The sequence below is a fragment of the Carassius gibelio genome, chromosome B25, assembly GCF_023724105.1.
Source record: "Carassius gibelio isolate Cgi1373 ecotype wild population from Czech Republic chromosome B25, carGib1.2-hapl.c, whole genome shotgun sequence".
NCBI lineage: Eukaryota > Metazoa > Chordata > Actinopteri > Cypriniformes > Cyprinidae > Carassius > Carassius gibelio.
In genome coordinates, this window is record NC_068420.1 from 14,436,139 (window position 1) to 14,458,627 (window position 22,489).

Genomic DNA, 22,489 nt, shown 5'->3' on the forward strand with positions numbered 1-22,489 from the left:
AGTCCTCTACCTTTTGTGTTTTGTCCAATTTTTAAATAAATGTTTTGCTTCAAATGTTGTTACTCACGTGGTAGCTGGTTGATTTGATTAACAGGTTATTACTCATTTACCAAGACTTTTTAAAAATCCTTTTGGGGAAAAAAAATACATGTGCAGACACTTATCCAATCCCATTTTTACTCTCTGCACAAAGTGTTGCAATGTGACAAAACTAGAATGCAATAAAACTAGTGATAAACTAACCAAGCAGTTAACTGCTAGTGCAACCCCTGTCAGTCATTTCTTGCTCCTCTTCATCTTCTAAACAATGTTCACTATAGAGCAACAATTAAACTCCTACAGTGTCCACAAGTCCCTGGTGGCACACTTTGGCGCATGCTACAAAAAATGGCCTACAGAACCCAAAGAGATGCTTTGATATGAGCTAGATGGCCAGTGAATGACAATAGGGAACTTTGATCAGCAAACCCAGAGTCCTCCACATGTGCAAGAGCGACTATCAGCCCCAACTTCAAAGAGCTGCTTCCCATCCAGAGCAATTAATAGAGCCTCGGAGAGTCAACTGATATGATATGATGATCCTATTAGGACATGATAGGCATGTCCTGTTCTAAAAGAAAAAGAAATTATGAGAAAGTGATGAAAGCAAGAAAGTTGACTATGTAAGATATGAACGGTAAAAGCACTGATTCCAAAGGCTTGTTTGATGAAATATATACTGTACATTGATGAGGTCTGAAAACACGGACCATCTGTTGTGCCTGTTCATCATTCTCTGGAAACATCACATGCCTTATCATACCATTAAACGAATATGAAAGACATGAATAAAGATAAAAAGTGACTGTCTGAAAGAAGAAAAAAAAAACAGCTTGGAGGTAGGTAAATCGATTGAAGAAAAGCACTCCGCATACAGAATTCAGCCAATCAATTTTCAATAATTTATCAGCTGACCAAAGCACAAAGCTCCAGGCATTTATCCTGTAGGTAAAAAAAAAAAAAAAAAAAAAGAACTCTCTTCTTGGATCTGGGATATATATATTTTGTTTGTTTGTTTGTTTGTTTTTTTCACTTGTCATGCATCTAACAGCAAGACGTGCTTCTGCATGGGTTTGTCATGTACAGAATGCTTTGACAATCTGGTTGTGTGCGATTCTCAGTCATTTAGTGTATGATGCCAGTTTTCTCTGTAAGCGTTTACAAATTCAGCAAGTGCATGATGCCTAATGTGTTCAAATCATCATAAAAATCATCATGTGGTGTATTCCAGCCTTTAGTCACACTTGCTTTCAGACAATATCCCCAAAACCAAAAAAAAAAGGCACTTAAAAAGCAAATTTCCTTCACCGGATTTGAGCAAGAGATTTGGCAGAGATATATCTTTGGGTTAGGCTGAAAATTCAAGCGCAAAGAGGACAGCCAGTCAGCTATGCTGTAAATACAGATGCATCTGCTAACTGTTTATTTCCCACACTTCTTGCACACATATAAGCCGTCCCACTGATAAATGTCTGAATATGCCTAGGCCCTTACTATATAGAGTAGTAGGCACAAACAGTATTTTGAAAAGACTAGTCTGTCAGAATTCATAGCATTCAATAGTTGGAGAAAAGTACCTGGAGGACCTACTACTTCTAAAAAGTTCCTCAAGTGAGAACAACACTTTAAATGAAATGTAGAATTTAAGTTAAATGTTTTTTTGTTTTTTTTGTAAAACACATCAATAGTATTTACAACTTCGAAAATGTTATATAGTGTATATAAAACACATTTTTAATGGTTGTGAAGTTCGTTCCTCATGAAAACTCCATCTGTAAACATTTTGGTCACATCCTAACGGCCAAAGGCTTTGAAAGTCTATTTGAAATAGAAATGAAACGCAGAGTCTTGCCTCATAGTAACTGCGAACAGCGTTGCAGAAAGCCTCATCTGCGACGATCTGCGTCTCTCCTTTCAAGAAGGCCTGGAAACGCTCCTTCACCACCTGCAGCTGCTGCTTGTTCAGCTAAAAAACAGAAAAGAGAAAAAAAAAAACAAGAGTTCTATCAGTGGAATCTCATTTTCTTTAGCACAAATAACTAACTATAGGAAATCAGAGTTTATGATAATGCTCACTGTTGCACCTCTTCTGGCAACACCAAATATGCAACACGATTCTGTTAAGCATGTGGCAATATAAAAATGGCATGTTCTGTTAAATTATATTATTCTTTAACTGCAGTTCACTTCTAAAGCACATGAAAATGTCTTTCCATGAGTACAAATATCCTCATTTTACTTGTTTGTATTCATAAATGTTGTTTTCGCGGTGCGTTATTGATGTTTTGGTAATGAATAACAAGTGGAAAAACACAATTATTTTCCCATCCTTTAATGTGCTTCCAAAGCTGATGTAAAACCAGCAGGAACTACAGAACAAATGCATCGATAATGTTTTAGAGGAAAAACATCTTTATTTTAAAATAGCAATATTTTTCTTCAGGAAAAAAAAAAATTTGCTTGAGAAAAAAAAAGACAGAAAAACATTAGTCATAGCCTTTGATGTTGTTTGGAGGGGGTTATTTCTAATCAAATTTACCCACAGGGAGCATGAAAGGAGGCTGCTTAAAAAATCAAGACTGTTAACTGCTTTTCTTAGCCATAATCATAGTTATGACTCATCATAAATTGACATCCAGGATAGCCATTTTGAAAACGGCATTGGCAGAGATTTTGTCTTGAGTTGGAAACAGAAGAAACCGTTGGGTAACTGAGCAACAACACAAACACGCATGTAGCGGTTTTATGGTTCCCACAATAATAATAAGCAGCACAATTGTTTTAAACACTGATAATTAGAAATGCTTATTGCGTTCTCAAGTCAGCTTATTAAAATGATTTCCGAAGGATCACGTGACACTGAAGACTGGAGTAATGATGCTGGAAATTCTTGATATATTTGAAAATATATTAAAATATACAATGCATTTACATTTTTATGTTTCACACTATTAAAAGATACAAGTTGTATGTTACAGACATTAAATTCTAAAATTCCCACCAATTTGTTGAAACCTACGGGATATCCTTAATTTGATGGCATGAATCTGTCGAACATCTGAAGCTATGCCTCATGAAGTCTTTGAATTAGCATTCTAGTGCACATCCATTTCCAAATACAAACAGATCCCATGCAGATTCAAACACATACTGTAGCGAGACTTGTTTACAATGTTGGGAATATGTGTCTGGTTGCAGATGCTATCTTTAAGAGCTTTAACCAGAGGTGGTCGGTAATAAGTGCAATAGACCACGTGTCTATGTCATCAGCACCAAGCTTCAGCACAGTGCTTGCACTTCCTCCATGTAGCACTCGCTGCGGTCTCGCTTTCGATGGCTTATTCGCTTTCAGTTGTGATCGATTCGGCCTTGTCTCTTTGTGAGCCAGCAATTCACTCTCTCTTCTTTGCAAGGCAATGCAACCATTTCAGTTGCTCTAAATATCCCACACACCTGCATGGAGTGAGAGGCAAAGAAAAAAAGTGATGAAAGTATGGATGAGACTGTTGCAATAAATCAGTACTGCTGATAAATAAATATTAGTGCTGTCAAACGATTAATCACATCCAAAAAAAAAAGTTTGTTTACATAATGTGCGCGTACTGTGCATATTTATTATGTACATTATATATAAATGGATATGCATGTACATGTTTAAGAATATGTTGCTTATATATCATATATAATAAATTAAATAAATATGAATATATACACATGTAAATATTTTCTAAATATATAGTATGTGTGAATTTATATATACATAAATACACAGTACACACACATATCATGTACATAAAACTTTAATCGCAATTAATCGCTTGACAGCACTAATAAATATTGATATTACGTTATTTCAAATAATTAATTGCCAATAACTGCCTTCCTGTAGTTTGAACACTCTATAAGTCTTATTGTACGAAAGTTTTGACACCCTCAATGAAAATCTATGGGACTTTCCTAAGTCAAATTTTCATCAGAAAATCATAAGTCAGATAAGACTCACAACCAGAAATTGTCTCAGAGGAAGAAGACGCTTAAACAGCATTGACTAACATGTAAAAAAAGAAAAAGTGAAAAATGGAAAATTTAACTTGCTTTTAGTTGCAATTAAATAGCTGCTATTTTTACAAAACTATCGATGCCGATTAAATGTATGCATTTAGCAGACGCTTTTATCCAAAGTGACTTAAAGTGCATTCAGGCTATCAATTTTTACCTATCACGTGCTCCCGGAGAATCGAACCCCCAACCTTGCGCTTGATATCGCAATGCTCTACCAATTGAGCTACAGAAATAATCCGCAAAACCGATACATCGTCAACCTCTAATCAAGATACTAGATGTACACAACCCAATTATCACGGCCAAAAGAACTGTGTTGGATTGTCAACCAGACATTGTGGTAAAAAACCAAACTTATTTTTTTTCCAAAGCAAGTGTAAAATCTGCCTAGGACAACCTGTTTGCTGGAGAGGTAATTCTCATGAGAAGGACAGAAATCAAAAGTTTACTGGTTTGTGGCGCTAACAGCAAAAAACATCAGCTAAGGGAAAATCTCTCAAATAGTGACCGTGGTGGGCGAAATCATTTTAGCCTTAGAGTTCAGGTTTACTCTAGTTCACACACCCACCCAAAAACACAACAAAAGCACTTAATAAACATCATTAATGCTCTCAAAGGGTTCTAGTGTGTGTGTGTGTGTGTGTGTATGAGTTTCTTTTTGTTTCTTCTGCTATTATATCACAAACCTGTTATACAGATAGTCTCCATTTTCTTATTCTTAAAATGTATTTTTCTTTTGTTTTTCTTCCATTGATGGCGTTTTGCTTTTGCCACTCCCTGAACATGACAACCCTTTCACATCGTCATGGCAACATCATCCACTGCATGGCTTCCAAGGACCTGCCTGGCTGCTGCAGCAAGTCACTTTCTGCTTTTTTTTTTTATCAGCAGCAAAGGGTAAAACACCAATCATGAAATGAATACCAGCTGCCACCCTTCCTTGATGAGTACAGACATTCAGATAATCTTTTAGACTAAAAATATGTCTGAAGTATTTCAAGCTAACAAGTCAAAATTTGGTTGCACTTTATTTTACAGTACATGTACTTATAGTGTACTTATCTAAGAAAGTTCTGGTAATACAAGGTAACTACATGGGGTAGGGTTAGATTTAGGGGTATGTCTAGGTTAAGTACCTAGTTATTACATAGTTATTGTAATTACTATAATAAGTACATAGTATGTACATAAGGAACATGACTGTAAAATGAAGTGCTACCCAAAATTCTATAAAATATACTATTTTACCAAATCAAAAGGTATTGAAAGAATGCACAGAATGAAGCTAAAAGTTTTGACAATTCGGTTATGATTTACTCATCTTCATGGTGTTCCAAACCTGTATACATGTCTTTCTTACGTTGAACACAAAAGAAGATATTTTGAAGAATTTTGAAGTACCAAAGAGTTGTTGGTGGAAGTCAAGGGGCACCAACTGTGGAAGTCAAGGCGGACCAACAACTGTTCGATTACCGACATTCTGCAAAATATCTTCTTTTGTGTTCAACATAAGAAAGAAACTCATACAGGTTTGAAACGACAAGAGAGTGAGCCGATAACAATTTTCATTTTTAAGGTGAACTATCTAAAAGACTATCATGATGTACAGTAATCGCTGATGAAAAATGGTAACTTTTCCTTCATTCCAACATATCAAGTATCACTAGGTCCACAAGACTTGTCAGGGAACAGGTGTCACCTGGAACTCTCGTCCCAAGCCTTGACAAACATACACTCCTCCTACTAATCAAACACACACTCGCCTCTCCTTCAACAAACATGCCTCACTGCATCTCTTCACTGAAACACCAGTATGTGAAATTAGATAACACTTTCGCAAAACAAATCCATCTACAATCAAACATTAGATTAAGGAGATATTATTACATCCAGGAAGTTAGACTGTGAATGCAAATGAGATTATCCAGATATCCCATTAAAAAAAAAAATGCATGCCATGTGCAGTATACATGTTATATACATCAAAAACAGTAATATAGTAGTATGCCATGCTGAACACAGTTTAAGATTTAAGTTTATAACCCTGCCATCTGAGCAATTACTAGAGACTCACAACACAGGAGTGTTACATTTGACTTTGTTGAAGAAAAAGGATTTAGTTCAATCAGAAGCTAGGCTCATAGGCTCATGTCTACCGTGAATGAGTTTTTCCTAAACAAACATCCATCCCTAGCAATTCCAATAAGGATGAACTGGCAAAAAAACAAAGAAAGAGACAAAAACAAAGAGAGCAATAAAGAGTGAGGAGAGAACGTGTGTATGTGTATACGACAGTGATTCCCACCGGCACCATTGGGAGCTAATGGAGAAGAAACGCGGCAGACATTTATCACAGAACAACATGCAGAGCTAACAACCCTGATGGCTGCTCCTGTCTCTGCCACGAGCCTTTGTTCAAGCCCATTAGTGGAAACTCATTGCTAAATGGCATCAAATAGCCACTCAAACCAAAGTGTGCCTACATTTAGGTTTGGAGTTTCGTAAACCTCAATATTGGAGGGTAACAACAAACCAAACTTTCTGAAAGGTCTGCATGATTGCTTTCTAAGTGAATGTCACCAGCCCCATATGTTCTGCCAGTGACCTCAGGTCAGGAAGGAAATTCTTTGGCTTGTTTTTTATGCAGACATTTCCTATCATTGTTTTCATGTGATTGGCTTACGGGTAACCAATGATTTTAAACTTCAGACAGACTATGTAGGCAACATGCCAGAAGTAAAGTTTTGTCAGAAGAGAAGTACTATGATAAAACATTACAAAGATGTTTTCCTTTAAAATAAAATACTCAGAAGAGCACAATGAGACAAGGAAAAAGTAAACAGTGTCAAATCTGATTTCATATTGACTTTACGTAAATCAAGTAGGACAGAACTCAGAAGAATAGGTGGGAGTCACTTGCAAAGAGAAAGTTGAAGACATTTACAGAGAAAAAGAGACAGCAGGGAACAAAGACAGAGATCAGACATTCAGATGAGACGAGCTATGGGCTGAATGATATTGAAGATGGAAAAGAAAAGAAAAAAGGAAAACATCTCCCCCATGGCTATATTATTTCAAAGATGAGAGGGTTTCTAACTAGTGGCACAATTAGGTTGCAGTTGATGGAGACACTACATGAAACAGAATAGCTCTCCAGGCCAACAATAAGAACTATAGCCTCAAATGATAGGATCCCAAACAAATGCCTGACTGAAAATAGCTCGACCGGTAGAATGCAGTGGGAGGATAACCACAAAAAAAAAGTACCAAAAGCAGCACCATGAGTAATTATTAAGTAGGTATATACTATATATACTACCAGTCAAAGCTCACAAGATGATGTGTCATGTCATATCTAATTATCTTGACAAACAGCCTGACAGTGCTGTCAGTGGTTTGACACACATGGATGTGGACAGGAGATGATGTGGTGACAGACTGGCACTGAAGCTTGCTTGAAAACTCCCCCAGAAATCCAAACACTATCAATAAGTCTGCCACCAAGTCAAACCAATTTCAAATATCTGAAAGCGAAGTTTACTTTTGAGGTAAGGTCTAGTCTTCATGCAAAGTGTTTGTCCCTTCCTATTGTGTTCCACCATCTGCTAAAGCGAAACCGCTGATTCCTTGTGTCATGTTTGGATTTCGCTGGTCTTTTCCCGTGGGAACTCACAGTGAAGGTGTTGTGGCTAACAGCAGGGGAGAGGTACCACAGTGCATCTTGCTGTCCTACAGGTCTGTCACGATTCGCGTTGCCCTGAAGCTGCTCTCTGCTCACCACTGATAAAGAGCTGCATGCTGTGTGGTGTATTACGTTTACACGCCCACACAATGTTTTCAGCTGTTCCTGCTTATTTCCGAACCCTCACATTGCTTTGAGAATGTGTCATAACTTGTTGAGGGAATCGAACAAGGTTTTCTGAAGGTTCTGTGCTTGTCTGCTGGACTTGTTGATTCTGGCCTTTCTTCTTTGATTGATGATTCTAAAGGTGCAATCTGACTTAAAAAAAAAAAAAAACAGTGTCAAGGAACAGATGTAAAGCCTGTAAAATATGTTGAACTGTTGTGCACCTTGATGTTGATAGTTCTGCCAACAGTTCCAGTTGACAACAAATCATGGGATGGGACCTTAAAGCTGGATGCACACTGCACCATTTACAATAGTTCTGTACGACTGTTGCTTGTCAGACTGTACAAACATGATGATCATGTCAAACTGTGGGATCTCAGATCTCATTAATGTCAGCACAACCAGTGTTTATTATAGAAAAGGCAATATGCCATAGGAATTCCATGAGCGGGGGACGGGAGTGCTGGAGTTTTGAGAAAAAAATCAAGCATTAAATCTGATCTTGGTTTGTCTTGAAAAACGAAGACAATTTGACGTTTTTTGTAGGAGAAGACAAACCGCAGGACTTTGTGCAAAATCTTATGAAACAATCTTCTGGTCAAATTTGATGGCCACGGTCATTAATCACCTGTCAAGAAACATGTCAAACCAACAAAGATAACAGATTTTAGCCTATGACTGAAGGAATCTTTTAGGAATTAAGAAATTTGTCTCAGATGGCCAAACTGTGGCCAAAATTGTACAGTGTGTGCACAGCTCAAGACAACAAATCAGACTTTTACTCATTTTTTTGTTGCAATCAAATTAAAGGGGTCATATTATATTGCTAAAAAAATAACATTTATTTGTGAATTTGGTTTAATGAAATGTGTTTATGCAGTTTAAGGTTTAAAAAACACATTATTTTCCCTACACTGTACATTATTGTTCATCCTCTATGCCCCGCCTTTCCGAAACAAGTTCATAAACAAAGCATTATTATTATAATGACATATACTGTCTTTTTATGTGTTGCTTTGCTTATCATGCCACATAAACAAAACAATGTCTGCATTTGTGATCGGAGAAACGACAAACAAGCACTCTACACTGCTCAAAACGTGCTTTTTAATCGTCAGTGGCAAATTCTTTAAATTTGAAAACATACTTACAGGCTGTCACGTCAGAAGCACCATACAAATATTTGGATTTAACTTTTTTAAACAGTGTAAATAAAACTAAACCACTGATTACTAGCTGTGTCCTCTTTTGAAAGGCCAAACAAAAGTATTTTTGTTTTCACAATGAAACACACAGCACCTTCACGACATGGCAGTAGCAGCAACAATACTACAGCAAGAATAAAAGTAATGCCTTCTTTCTGTGTGTGAACATTTGGGCGTCATTATGCAAATCTTCCCACACAGTGATGTAAACATGTGGGGGCGTTTAAACGAAGAGTTTTAGGGGAGCGTGGTTATAACGAATATCTCTTTGGGTCTGAAACTTAAATCTTTCCAATTTTAGTTATCTTATCTATTCACAAACAGCTTGTAACACTCCAAAGAGAAAGGAAAACTTGAAAATCGCATCATATGATACCTTTAAATACAGTACATTTAATTTGTTTATGTCTAGGCAATCAAATGGGAATAATTGTAGCTGGGTACACTATTCCTTTTCAGAGTGGACCGCATTCAAATTTCTGCTTATTGATTTCCAGCATCTCGGCAACAGAGATTGTCCCTCGTTGAAGTGATATATTGGCATGCTGTCTCTGAAGGGTACGTAGGTGGTGATTGAGGCGCATTTATCTGCATACAGATGTCCTTTATGGCCGATTGCTCACTTTCACCTCCTCTCATTCAACAGAATCTGCTTCCTCGATCTCTTCACTCCTCCTCGTTTTCCATTTTCGGCCCCCATTCTGGTACTATTTTGAGTCACGCAAAACATGATGCAGGAGGGAAGAGGGAGCTTCCGGGTGCATCCTCGGGCAAAATGCTGCCAAATACGAGAACAGTTACCCAGATAATGAACTTGCATTTGTGCTTTTGACCTAAGTCCCCTGACAAGCCCTTGTTCCTCCTCATGCTCTCAACCTTTTGTCACTCTTCAAAGTGGCCTTGTCAACCCCTCAATATCCTGAACTACACTCTTCTCACATACCGTATCTCAATCCCTCTCTGAAGCCTTGATTTTCTAGCTCTTTACTTAATCAGACTCAAGGCTCTCCCATTCATGTCACTACAATCACCAAATAAATCTGTATTGGGTGTGAAGGTTGGGACAAGAAAAGATACTTTGATATTTATAATTATATTTATCTCAGTGGTCTCACAAATAGCTGGAAACAGGAAACGGCGAGTAATCATTTAAACAGTGAACCGATTAAAATACTGATCTTACTGACATTGGCCAGTTTGGGATGATCAAATTGGGAATATGGGCATGCACTAGATTTGAAATGGAGGGCAAATTGAAAAAATGCATTCTTTTGAGTAATTTTAACCAGTTATTGAATAAAACATTGACAATTTCGAAAATAAAAAAAAATAAAACAACTATGGGTACAACTAGGGGTGGGCAAAATGCAACGTTTGGATCACAAGTTTTTTTTATATCACAATTCACAATTTTATCATAATTCTTTGCCATTTTGGTTTTACTATTTTGCAAGTTGTCTGAGGGTTACAACCAAACTAATTTCCCTATTATAAAGACAAAGCTGTTCAAGGTAACAAAAAACAAAAAAAGGCAGATATTTAGGCCAAAGAGGGCTAAGATAAAAATCGTTGTTCTTATTTTTTTAATAATAAAGATAAAAGAATGACAAAGATACACATTACAACTACACAAAATATACAAATAAAACAAACAGTGCTTTATTTTCAGGTACAATAGGTGTGTATTCTGCAGGAGCATTTAAGAAATTGAATGAACAAATATAAAAATTAAATACTCTATGAACTGATTCCTAAAGCAACTGTATTAAATTTCTTCAGTCAAGACCAGTGAGTGCTTTTTCTCTTTGTGTTTTGTTGTTTTATTAATATTAATTAGTTCAATTCGGTCATAGTTTGTTTTTGTTTTTTTATAACCATTTACTCACTCAAAAGTGGTTTTAAACCTTCTGAACATAAATGCTATTTTGAGGAACGTGGAAAACCAAACAGTTGCTGGTCCACAATGACTTCCTTAGTATTTTTTTGCTATCAAATTCAATGTGGACCAGCAACTGTTTGGTTACCCACATTCTGCGAAATATCTTTTTTTGTGTTCAGCACAAGAAAGAAATTAATACAGGGTTGGGACAATGTGACAGTGACTATATATACAGTATATGATGGTGGCGCCAGAACTGCAGCTGATAGAATGTGCGCAGTAGCACAATACTACGATATGTTTTCCTAAAGCACATCATGGAGACATTTTTATCATCCATGATCAAAAATAGTCATATCGCACACCATTCGGTACAACCATTTATTGTGGAAGAGTTTAAAACATACACTGTAACACACAAAACTGAATCAGCGTATAGTGCAAGCTGATGGATAAGGCATGAAAGTCAGAATGATCACTAATATAAAGTGTCATTCCAAATTTCACATAAAAGGATCTACTTCAAGCACAGTTTATTATATCAGTAGTGAAAACACACACACACACACACAAAGCACATGCCTGGGAAGCTTGTAATGATGTTTTAATGCTGTAAGTTATGCATGTTCAATTAAATATACTTACATTGCCTTTGGTACATAAAGAATTACAGATCTTCCAGATCAGCATTCATATCAAGTCATATTCAATGCACAAAAAAGGACTGTGGGCTAGAACTTATCATGTAGCCACCAGTAGGAATGATTCAGTTTTGAGACAATAGATGTTTTGAGATCAGTTTGCCCAACTAAATGAACATTTGCTTCTACACTGCAGTGGTTTATTCATGATTTTTTCAACATATGAACTATAAACTAACTTAGAAAAATTTAGAATTTCAGCAAATAATGGCATGATGCTTCAACAGATATTCATTGCATCAACCAAACTCTAGTGAATCTAAATAAAACACTCCCTAACACTGAGATAAAGCACAAAGCTTGTCAATTACAAATCTGCCATTGGCTGTGACTAAATAAGAAGCAACACCCTAGCACTTGGCGAGCATGTTAAAAACCCTATGGGCATCATTAGAGAGAGAATCTGACTGACCAAATCCCATTCAAGAAATAGACCACAATTTAATAGGGATGGAGGATGAGTTACGGATATCCGGACAGCATTGTATACCGGACAAACAAATCCTTAATGACGACAATGGCGCACCACAGAGATAAGATTGCAGTGCTGATAGACTGTATGTGCTCTGCACTTTCGCCACACTGCAATGTTCCTGCTTGGCTTCTGGTAGACCTGAACCTTTTTCAGGAGGAGGCAGATTACGTGGGCAGGTGGGTAATGGAATTACCCAATGCGAGGGATTTCGCCGAGCGCAACAATTGTATTTCAGTTGCTGCCGCTCCACACTGCCTCATTATGCACCTGCTGTTCTGTAAAGATTCGCACAAAGCTGATTTTTCTGCAAGGTCACAACCTACCTGCAGACTCCTTGCAAACAGCGAGTCGCTCACAAACTGTCAGTGTTTGAATACTTCCTTTACATGGTGCACTTGCCCTAAACGTGCCTCGTAGAGCAGAGTGCCAAGTGAGGTAAGCACCCGCTGAACCTCGCTGTGACTTCCTATCGTTGCACTGCAAGGAGACGGCCTTACATAACACTGTATGGAGATATGCTTCTCATGGAGAGCAAAACTGACAAGGGAAGGGAAATATGACAAAGAAGATGGGACTCTGCCTCCAGCGAGGCATCCGCCTGCCAATCTCCCCCGCCAGAGTCAAGGACTCATCTCCTGTGGAGAAACAGAGGCAAGTCTGCTTACATAAACTAAATCACACAGCTATTCAGAAGAGGAAAACAAGCCAAGAGGAAAACTATGCACAAGACTGTGCCAAGGGATTAGACATATGTGGAGGAATGAGTGGGACATCCATCAGTGTGATTTCCAGGCTGCTGTTCGCCATCAACAAATGGATAAACTATCATAATAGTGAGCACATCAGCGCAAACATATGGGGCTTTTCTTCAGAAAACTGAGAAACAATGAACAGATGAAAAAATGAAGGTGAAAAGAGACTAAGAGGGAGGGATACAAAGAGAAGAAGGTATGAAAGAAATGCAGTGAGAGAGCTAGAGAGAAAAGCCTCAGCCCACTTGACAGTCAGAGTGTAAAGCAAAGGAAAGCAAACAATTTGCGAGGACAGAAGCTAGCACTCATCTGCAGGGAATCTGGCTCATAAACAGAGATTAGTCTCCCAGTGGGCAGATATTCACATTTAGATTTAGTTATTCAGCAGACACTCCTACTCATATTAGCAGAGTCCAAACATACTGTACAAGTAGCCATTCCTGTACTTGTACCTACGCAAATCAAACTTGATGATGCTTCAAAATGCTTTGGATCACAAAACATCAAGTTTCTCGACTAAATATTTTCAATTTACAAGCTGGGTTAGACCAAAATCTATCCAGAGTTCCATTTTGTTCACTTTCTACTCAATGGCAGGGTTGAGCAAAATTCAAGAATGAAGAATTGGCTCCCTTTCAATTGGTCAGTTGAATCTGAAATGAACTGGTCATGCCCAACAGGAAACTGAAGTGGAATACGAACTGGAATGGCAAGATGAGAAATTTACTGAATGATAATTCAACAAAAGCCAAAGTAATTCCTTCTGGAAAATGGCTTATTCTTCCACATTGCCACACAAAAATTATTAAAGGAGCAGTATGAAATATTGACAGCAAGTGGTTGAAATGGGTAGGCTACTGCAGTCCACATTCAAAATATTGTTTCTCCCACTACCACGGGTTGCCAGATTGAGGACACGACAGAGGAACAAGTGCAACAGACAATGGAAGGCAACCAGCATAACACACTGTAAGTAGAGTTGTTATTGTAGAGTTGATTTGATTGATCCACGTTTTAATATTCCATAAAACATATTCATTTCATCAACCAATTCATTCATTTTTCCATTCAGGCTTTTTAAAACCACTTAAAGTCTTTGTCATGCAAACATTACATTTTTGTGTCTTATAGTCTTTCTATTTTAAAAAGTTACATGATTTCCTTTCTTTATTTCAAACCTACTTCCATTTACATTCTAATTTCAAATCTGCATCCTATTTGCTTCCTCAATTAAAATTTAACCGAACTGAGATTTAACCGAATTTGATATTACCAAGATAATCTGATATAACCCTCTCTCCTCACTGTGTGTGTGTGTGTATCTTGCTTCTAGATATGCAGGGTTCATTCATATACTGGAAAGCAGATGAATGTATAAGACTCCACTGGTGGATCTCACAAAACCTGTCAAGAACATGAATTATTTTTTTTAACCCCAAAATCAAAAAAAAAGAAAAAGAAAAAGAAAGTCTGGCTCAGAATCTGGTCAGCATGTCAAAGATTCAACCATGAATTTCACATTACTTTAGGGCAATGTAAGGGCTCCTTTCCAAGGGCTGAAGCTGAACCGTATGGACTGCAACAATACAATGGCTGAAAACACTCAATCAAATCCATACAAAAATGGATCAAGAGTTACGCAATGGGAATATCAAATCCCAAATCTTTACCTTAAAGAAATGTTTGCATCTTAAATTGAGTAGTGGCCACAACTCCCAAATATGACATAGCTGAATGGCTATATAGTGGATCTATCACATTAGTAACCACATCGCTCAAGTCTGCAAAACTGTAACAACAGAAACACAAGGATTTTTGTTTTTGTTGGTACAATTGAACATGTTGTAGCATTACAATTCTGACTATATCATTCAGTTTATCATTGAGGAGAAATACCACACAACAGTTTAATATGAAACATTTCCCACACTGGCATATCACTGAGAGATCCTTGAAACATACTAACAACGATGTAAACAGGAGCTTTCTGGTTCTCTGACTCCAAATCGTGCGAGTAATCCATTAAGAATGAGTACACAAAATCTGATTAGCAACAGATTACCTTCACCTCTCCATTATATTCGAATTTTAATTACCTTTGAAATAGAATTTTAATGACAGTGTATTTTTGCCATGAGACCGTAATGTGCGATAATGCCTAAAGTGACGTCTGTTTAATTCACAGGTGAAGCACATCGTGGCACCTTTATTACACCTTCCATATTTCAGGTTACAGAACTAGCCAGTGGCAATAACAACATATAAGGCCATGACATTCAAATAATGAGTGCTATCTGGATTACATACAAATAAAGAGAACAGACTGCAGCTACTTTTGGACAGTATCAATCTACTGACGCCAGGGTCCAGTGAATAAATGGCTCACGTCAATCATGGGCAAAATAAAGTGGCAGAATTCCACAGCAAAGAACTGAAATGTGCATCATACACAATAAATAGACTAGAAACTGTATGTGCTCACTCAGGTCCCTAAAGGTTTTTTGAGCAAAAAATACTGTGGCAGAAATCATGCATAATATATAATAATTTAGCTGCATTTTTGCTACACTTGTCTCAAATTTATGTTGGCTGAGCCTGATATATGGAGCATGTAATCATCACTAAACATGCTGGGAATTAAGAAATTAAAAAATAATTAAATACTTGCTTAAAAAAAATTCCTAACCTTTTCCAAGGGGTTTAGCAACAGTCAGCAAGCAGTGAATCTGCTGTATTTTGGAAGCCGAGACATTGAATGTGGACACTTTTTGTTGCTGTGAAACAGCTCAGAGTGAAATTTTTCAGTGAAAAACAGGTATTATTTAATTTCTTTAAACAAGTATTATACTCTTAGTTCTGTTAAACTGAAATATCCATCTGCCACATGTTTGTACGAAAACATAAGGCTTTTTCCATATAAAGCAAAATAATAGCAAATCTTTGTTTCTATGCAAAAATGCATTTTTAAATGCATTTAAAAGTGTTTTTCCCCTTTACCATTTGTCTCGTCTCACTAAGAAAAAGGGCTGGAATATACTATATGACTATACAAATAATTATAACAATCACACTTTGTCCAAAATTGCAAAAAAATAAAATAAAAATAAATTAATAATAAAATGCAAAAGAAAAAAAAAAAACTCCAACACTGTTAATATACTAGCCAATCCAGGATCAAAGCATTCATTTAAACTGTATGTGGTATACTTTTGCATGATTTAATCCAAATGAGGCTTCACAACACATTCAAGATGCCCGCATTCAAATCCATTGTTCGTTTGCACTGTATTTTAGTCTAACAGCATGTGCTCCGAATAAAAGTTCTGCAATGCACTTGAATAACACAAAAGTGGGTTGACAGCATGGTGGCTTTGGGAAAAACACATAAAATGTCGGATTCCTTGTGCCCAAAGCTACTTTTCATGAAGAAAGAAAAACAATGTAAGAGAAGTCATAACAAAGGAGAAGGTTAAATCCAAAAAGGGCAAAACTACAATGCTAGTTAGTGCATGACTGTTTATGATCAGATACCTTTTGATAGCACAGATTCTAAAAGGCACAGTGGTACTTTGACAGTGTATCTGCAATTATGCATAACAATGCCTTCAAGTTCAAGACGACATAAGCACACACGTAAGATCTTGCACAAAGTCATTCAGACACTTTGGACAGCTCAAAAGACAGAAGATGTGTGTAAAAGGGTAACCGGCAGCATACTTACACTGACTGACTTCTATCACGTAGAGTGGCATATCAAAAGTGAAGGCTGGTGGATCACATGCAGTGCAGTAAAGAAGTCCTCTCACTACCTGCATCATATCCAGGAGGAAAATAGTGCCTCAAGGAATACTTGAATATCACCTGATCAGATCTGCGAAGCCGGGAAGGTTACCTTCTCATTTAGGCAGCAAAGATATTCCTCTGAGCCATGACGGAAAAATCAATAATCTGTCGTCCAACTTTTATGGCAAGGCCATGGTTGTGCCCTTAAGCATTCTGATGCAACAATAAGCCATAATTCTAAATTAAATGGAGGTCATTGCATCTTATTGGACACACATAACTCAGCTTTCTTTAGCTTTTGCACTGTATGACTTGGAGGATCATTTACACTCAAATTTGTGGAACTTGTAAAGATTCTCAAATTTTATGTAAAGAATTAAACATACTGTATACAAATATAGTAATTTTTATTTTACTATTTCTGTCTACAGTGTACATTCGTTTAATGTGAACAGAATTCAAGTAAACTGACAAGGTGGTATTTTTGCAAAGCACATTGCACTTGAAATCCACACAAATGTGGCTTGTTTATGAAATAAAAGCAAAGAAAAAATAAAAATAACGGTGTAGACCACCATACCAGGATACATGGCAAATCAACAAACTGGAATAACTAAAGTATTTATGAATACAGCCACTAAGGGGCCAAGGTTTGGCTTGTTATCATGACTCCAAGAAACACTGCTGGTGGTAAATGCAAAACTACACAACACAAGTTTCTTGATTTTTTTGCCATTCAATTTGGTCTGTGTTTTCAGACTTTGTCTTTTTGATAAACAATTTTGTTATATTGTAGATGTTTTCCAGTGCCAATTTGTTTTTGTAGGGCTCCTAAAAGTATTAGAAACACAATTTGTACCTTTCTGCTGTCCTTCAGGATAGTCACTTGTCCTCAGCCAATCAGCATTGTTATGACATCATTTCCTGTGTCTGAATGAGAATGCTTACATACAGCCTTCTCATATACATTTATCCTTAACAAATTTCCATGAACACATTATCATTTTGAGGAAAAGCTTTTTTTTTCTTATTTGCCACATGATGTTTATCAGTCTTTGAACAAAATTACAATTCTGAAGCATTTTTCAAGCTTTCCTAGAGCACAAATAAAGTTAAGATTAGCACCTGGAATTGGAATGCAATTTACATGTCCCACAGGTGCAAAGTTGATAACAGGTTATTATCATTCCTTTTTTAAACAATTGCTTTGAGGATATTCCCAGCTTTAGAAGTACGATTACATGCATTAGGCAGAAACAGAAACTAAAATCACTTAATAGGTCGATTCCAAAAGCTGTATATGTTAGAGGTAGTGGGTGTGTGCAAGTAAAAATAGCATATGTGCCTGTTCTCATAAGTGATTCTACATTTATACCAGGAGGAGAGATATAATTTCACAACAAAGCTGCGGTTTAACCATTTAAGTTCTTGTTCTCATATTTACTTAAAAGGGATAGTTCACCCAAAATTTTTTAATTCTTTTACCAATTACACACCCTCACATTTAAAAGCCCCAAATTGAAAGCTTGAAAATGCTAGACTTTCAATTCACCATCTGAACACTCCAAAGAATACTCCAAATATTTTAATTTAAATTCCAAAAGATGAACAAAAGCACTCGTGGGTTTGGAACAAGGAGGGTAATCAAATGATGACCATTTTCATCCTGGAGAATTACAAAAAAAAAAAAAAAAAAATTATATTATAAGGACCATGATGCAGTGTAACCAAGAACATTTTTCCCTAATTCATCCATTTAATATTATCCATCTCATCTGAAAGAACTTGTGAAGTGAATACAAGTGTGTTATTACCCTGAGGCAAGATGGTGCAACATTAACCATAAAAATGAAAAGACTTGAAGCAGCATTTGGGGTTCCTAAGTCTGCCACACTGGCAGAACCCTCTTGAGAGCCTCTAGGCACCCTTCTGAAGGTGCCTCAAATATTGTGTACTCACACAGAAGTTCAAAATATGTTTCAAGCACCTCAAAGCATTTCCCTCCTGATGAGGTTACTAAGGGAATTGTTGACAATCTATACAGTTCTTGCATGAAGTTGCAAGTTCTTAAAAGGACTGCCCTTTCAAATAGGTGCCTAGATGTTGTCCAAAGAGTTCTACCAGTGTGGTAGTCTGACAACGCCAAACAGGGCCTGAAATAATACAAATTATATTTTTGTACATTCACAGTGATGTTCCACTATGATAACTCAGGGCAACAAAACCATTTTGTACACATTTTAAACACGATGCATATAATATGCAAGGTTAAATATGAATGGATGTCATAAAGCAATACATTTATTTTCTTGGTCACACATCCTGCTGTTCTTTTAATATCCTTTTCTGACATGCAGCACAGTGTAGCACATTTTTATCTGAAGAACTGGATTGAGAAAAGCTATTTTAATTGATTTTTTTCTCATATCATAAATAATTCACATATTTGTATGCAATGTTATTTATGCTGTTAGGATAACATAGATAATAATATAAATAGGATAATATAAATATATAGCCTAACAATTTGATGTTATTATGTCTTAAAAGATTTAATGTTAGAAGTCTCTCTTGCAAAACAAAACCAAAACATTTGATCATAATAACTAAAAAAAATAAGTGTGATAGCATTGCTAACCTTTACTTGCACTATTTTATCAATACATAAATAATTTAGCTTGATAATAGTTGATAGGTAGCACAGGTACTGTATGAGTACAGTAAACAAACATTTAAAAGTGGGATGCGCAAGAAAGAAGTGTTTCAAATCTTCTTTAAAACCTGTAAAAAGTACTCTTTGCAACTACTGAACCTAAACACTGAGCCCCTGGCCGATACGTTGGGTGTAAAAGACAAAAGTTTACCTCAGTGAACAGGTTGGGATTGAGGTGAGCGCCGCACGCGCGGGTTAATTTAAAGCGCGAAATATTCCAAACTGTGGTTTAACGGTCACTCACTCACCTTCTGCTGACGGCGAGCCATATCTGTAGGCTGTTTGGCGTTAAACGGATACGCGATACATCTCAACACAAACACATACATTTGTAGTTTAATTTTCCTCTCGGCTTCTTCTTTCTTAAGTCTCTCCTGCTCGATTTTGTCCACATCGGCGGGAGATGGGACCGGTTCCTTGGTTTGGGTTCGCGGTGTGTCCGAAGTCTTTTCAGATTTGGGACTCTTTTTAACAGGTTTCCCGGTTTTAACGGGTAGTTCGTCCTCAGGTGGTAGTTCGCCCTCAGATTCATCGCTGGAGGACGGGTCCAGCATAGTCGACACTCAAGAGGCGACACTCTCCTCGCAGCTCTGGGAAAAGAGGAGAAAACCCGAGAGGTTTCTGACTACCTCGACCACAAAAGCGGAGGGTTTTTTTCTGAGAGAATGTCAAATGTGTCAGTCGCGAGACTTTTGAGGGCGGAGTCAATCCGAGAGCTATTCGGAGAAGGTTGGACTGAGCAACATTCTTTATTTCTCTCTTGTGAAAAGAGCGTGAGCGAGGAGGTTAGTGGAGAGTTATGCGAGACAGGTAGGTAACCTGTGGCATGGACAACATGCAACACGTGGGAGGTTCCCTTCTTAAAGGTGCAGTCTGTAGATATCGATGCAACTTGAAACTATTGTTTTCGTGTTCATTGTTTTACATTCAACTCTGCATCCATGGCCGCGGGAAGTGGGGGTGCTGGGGGTGCTGCAGCACCCCCTAGTGACGAGAGGGAGATAAAAAAAATGTAGGCCTATTAAAATATTTTGCACAATTTATAAATTCCATATGAATATTTTAGAAAATGATTTTGACACACGTAGGCTATTACGTATATATTTTGGATTTTAATTTCATATTTTGAGGCCTAATCAACACAGGTTCGGAAGTTACGTTGTCAACGTCAGGCAGGCAGGTTTGGTCGCCGAGTAACGAGGTTTCCCGCTCATTCCATGCAGAATACATCCATCTTTATATAATACAGCGCACCTCGACATTTGGACACCTGTAACCAGGGCACCCCGCCTGCATGTAGCTCAGGTAAGAGCATGGTGCTGCCGCGCTTGTAACATTTATTTTTTTGGCAACAAGTGTGGGATCAGCTTTGACTAGCGAAGCAATTGTAAGTAGTACACTATAGTATTTTTGTAAGGTGGTGGGGATGGAGATGGAGAGTATTATTTCGTTCGTGTGTTCTTTGCGTAATGGTTGTGGAGAACTGTTAAATAACGTTTAAATAGTCTGAGATTATTTCCTTTTTGTTTGTGTAAAAAGGTTGGAGATGGAGACAGAAAGCTTTATACTGTGCGTGTGTTCTTTGCGTAATGGATGTGGAGAACTGTTCAATAAACAAATTGCTTAAATAGTCAGAGATTATTTCCTTGTGGTGTGCGTAAAAAGATTTTGGAGTTAATAGAGTTGCGTGTGAAATAAACGTGCAGTGACTCAAGCCAGCTGACCAAACCGATTGCATTGTTTTAGCGTTATTGTGAAGTTTGATTAATATTATAGTTTGTTGTAATATTATTTGTTGTATCTAAATAAGTTGCATGTATGTATAGGCTATCTGAAATTGTAATGAAAGTAATTATTTCGTTTTCTTTCGATTATTAAACTATTATTTCTGATTCTGCTTCAGATTAATAACGCATTGCGCATATCTGAGAACTGATGTCTGTGTGTTTCAGACCCTGGCTGGCTGTGCACTGAAGTGTATATGACAATAAAGTAGTAAATCTCAATGTATTTATTTTTAAAATGTATTTTAAATAGGCCTATAGGCTCATAGGTTTTTTGTCAAAAAAAAAAAAAAAAAAATCACAGCACCCCCTGTTCAAAATTACTTCCCGCGGCCCTGTCTGCATCTATTCATTTTTATTATCAAAATCCAATGGCAATCAATGCAACATAGATAAGCAGTGCACTATACAAGACAATTCTATACCAAAGACCCTTGGCAGGCAGTGTGGGTAGAAAAGGTAAAAACAAAAAATGGTGATTTAAAAGAAAAAAGTATATTTTTATGTGCATTTATAAAATACACATGTTGAGTTAGTATATAATGCACAAAATTTTTTTGCTGTGCAAAGTTAAGATATATTAAACCCTAATCAGACATAGCCTATATTTCCTACAAATGAGCGTTTAATATTCAGTCTGTTTTTAAATATTCCATCAACTGAATGATCAACAGCAGAGTGCAAAACATTAAAATCCATTAATTCAATTAAATTCAAGTTTATTTGTATAGCGCTTTTTACGATACAAATCATTACAAAGCAACTTTACAGAAAAATACATTTCTACAATATTTAGTAGTAGCTTAGTAGTAGCATTACAAGCCATTTATCCCTCACAAGCTCATTTTCAGTCATAGATAATAATAATAATAATAATAAAAAAAATGTAACCTTTAGTCCACGGAGTATGCAACCACCAAACCAAAATCATGTACTCCAATTAAAATATTAGAGCAAAATGAGAATCAACAACCATTTTTGTCGAAATGCTCTTCTGAAGAACAGAAAAATATCTCCACTAAAAGGAGAGTAAATGTTCTTTTACTGGAGATATCAACAAGCATATGTAAGGTCTGCAAATAAATGAAGAGTTCACTTTGACTGTCACTAGAGGGCGATTGCCTCAATCATTACCAGAGGTCACAACAGTAAAAACGTACCTTACCCAGTGCCAAAGTTGTAGAAATGTATTTATGTAAAAAAATATTTGAACAATAAAAGAAAACCACTGTTCATATTCAGCTTG

The 22,489-nt window shown here is 36.9% G+C and overlaps 1 protein-coding gene across 7 annotated transcripts in view; it reads right to left on the reverse strand.

Moving 5' to 3' along the window:
• The window catches only part of cadps2 (Ca++-dependent secretion activator 2), a 122,803-nt gene extending 102,422 nt beyond the window's left edge, over nt 1-20,381 (reverse strand). For 5 of the 7 annotated variants that reach the window (XM_052597786.1, XM_052597785.1, XM_052597784.1 and 2 more), the window contains exons 1-2: nt 19,708-20,381; nt 1,892-2,005 (exon numbers count right to left, since the gene is read on the reverse strand). In XM_052597786.1, coding sequence (XP_052453746.1) covers nt 1,892-2,005; nt 19,708-20,013 — 420 coding nt within the window. In that variant the 5' untranslated portion in view covers nt 20,014-20,381. The remainder of the gene's footprint in view (nt 1-1,891; nt 2,006-19,707) is intronic. The other 2 variants (XM_052597788.1, XM_052597787.1) reach the window with 1 other exon arrangement.
• Between the last annotated feature and the right edge of the window lie 2,108 nt (nt 20,382-22,489).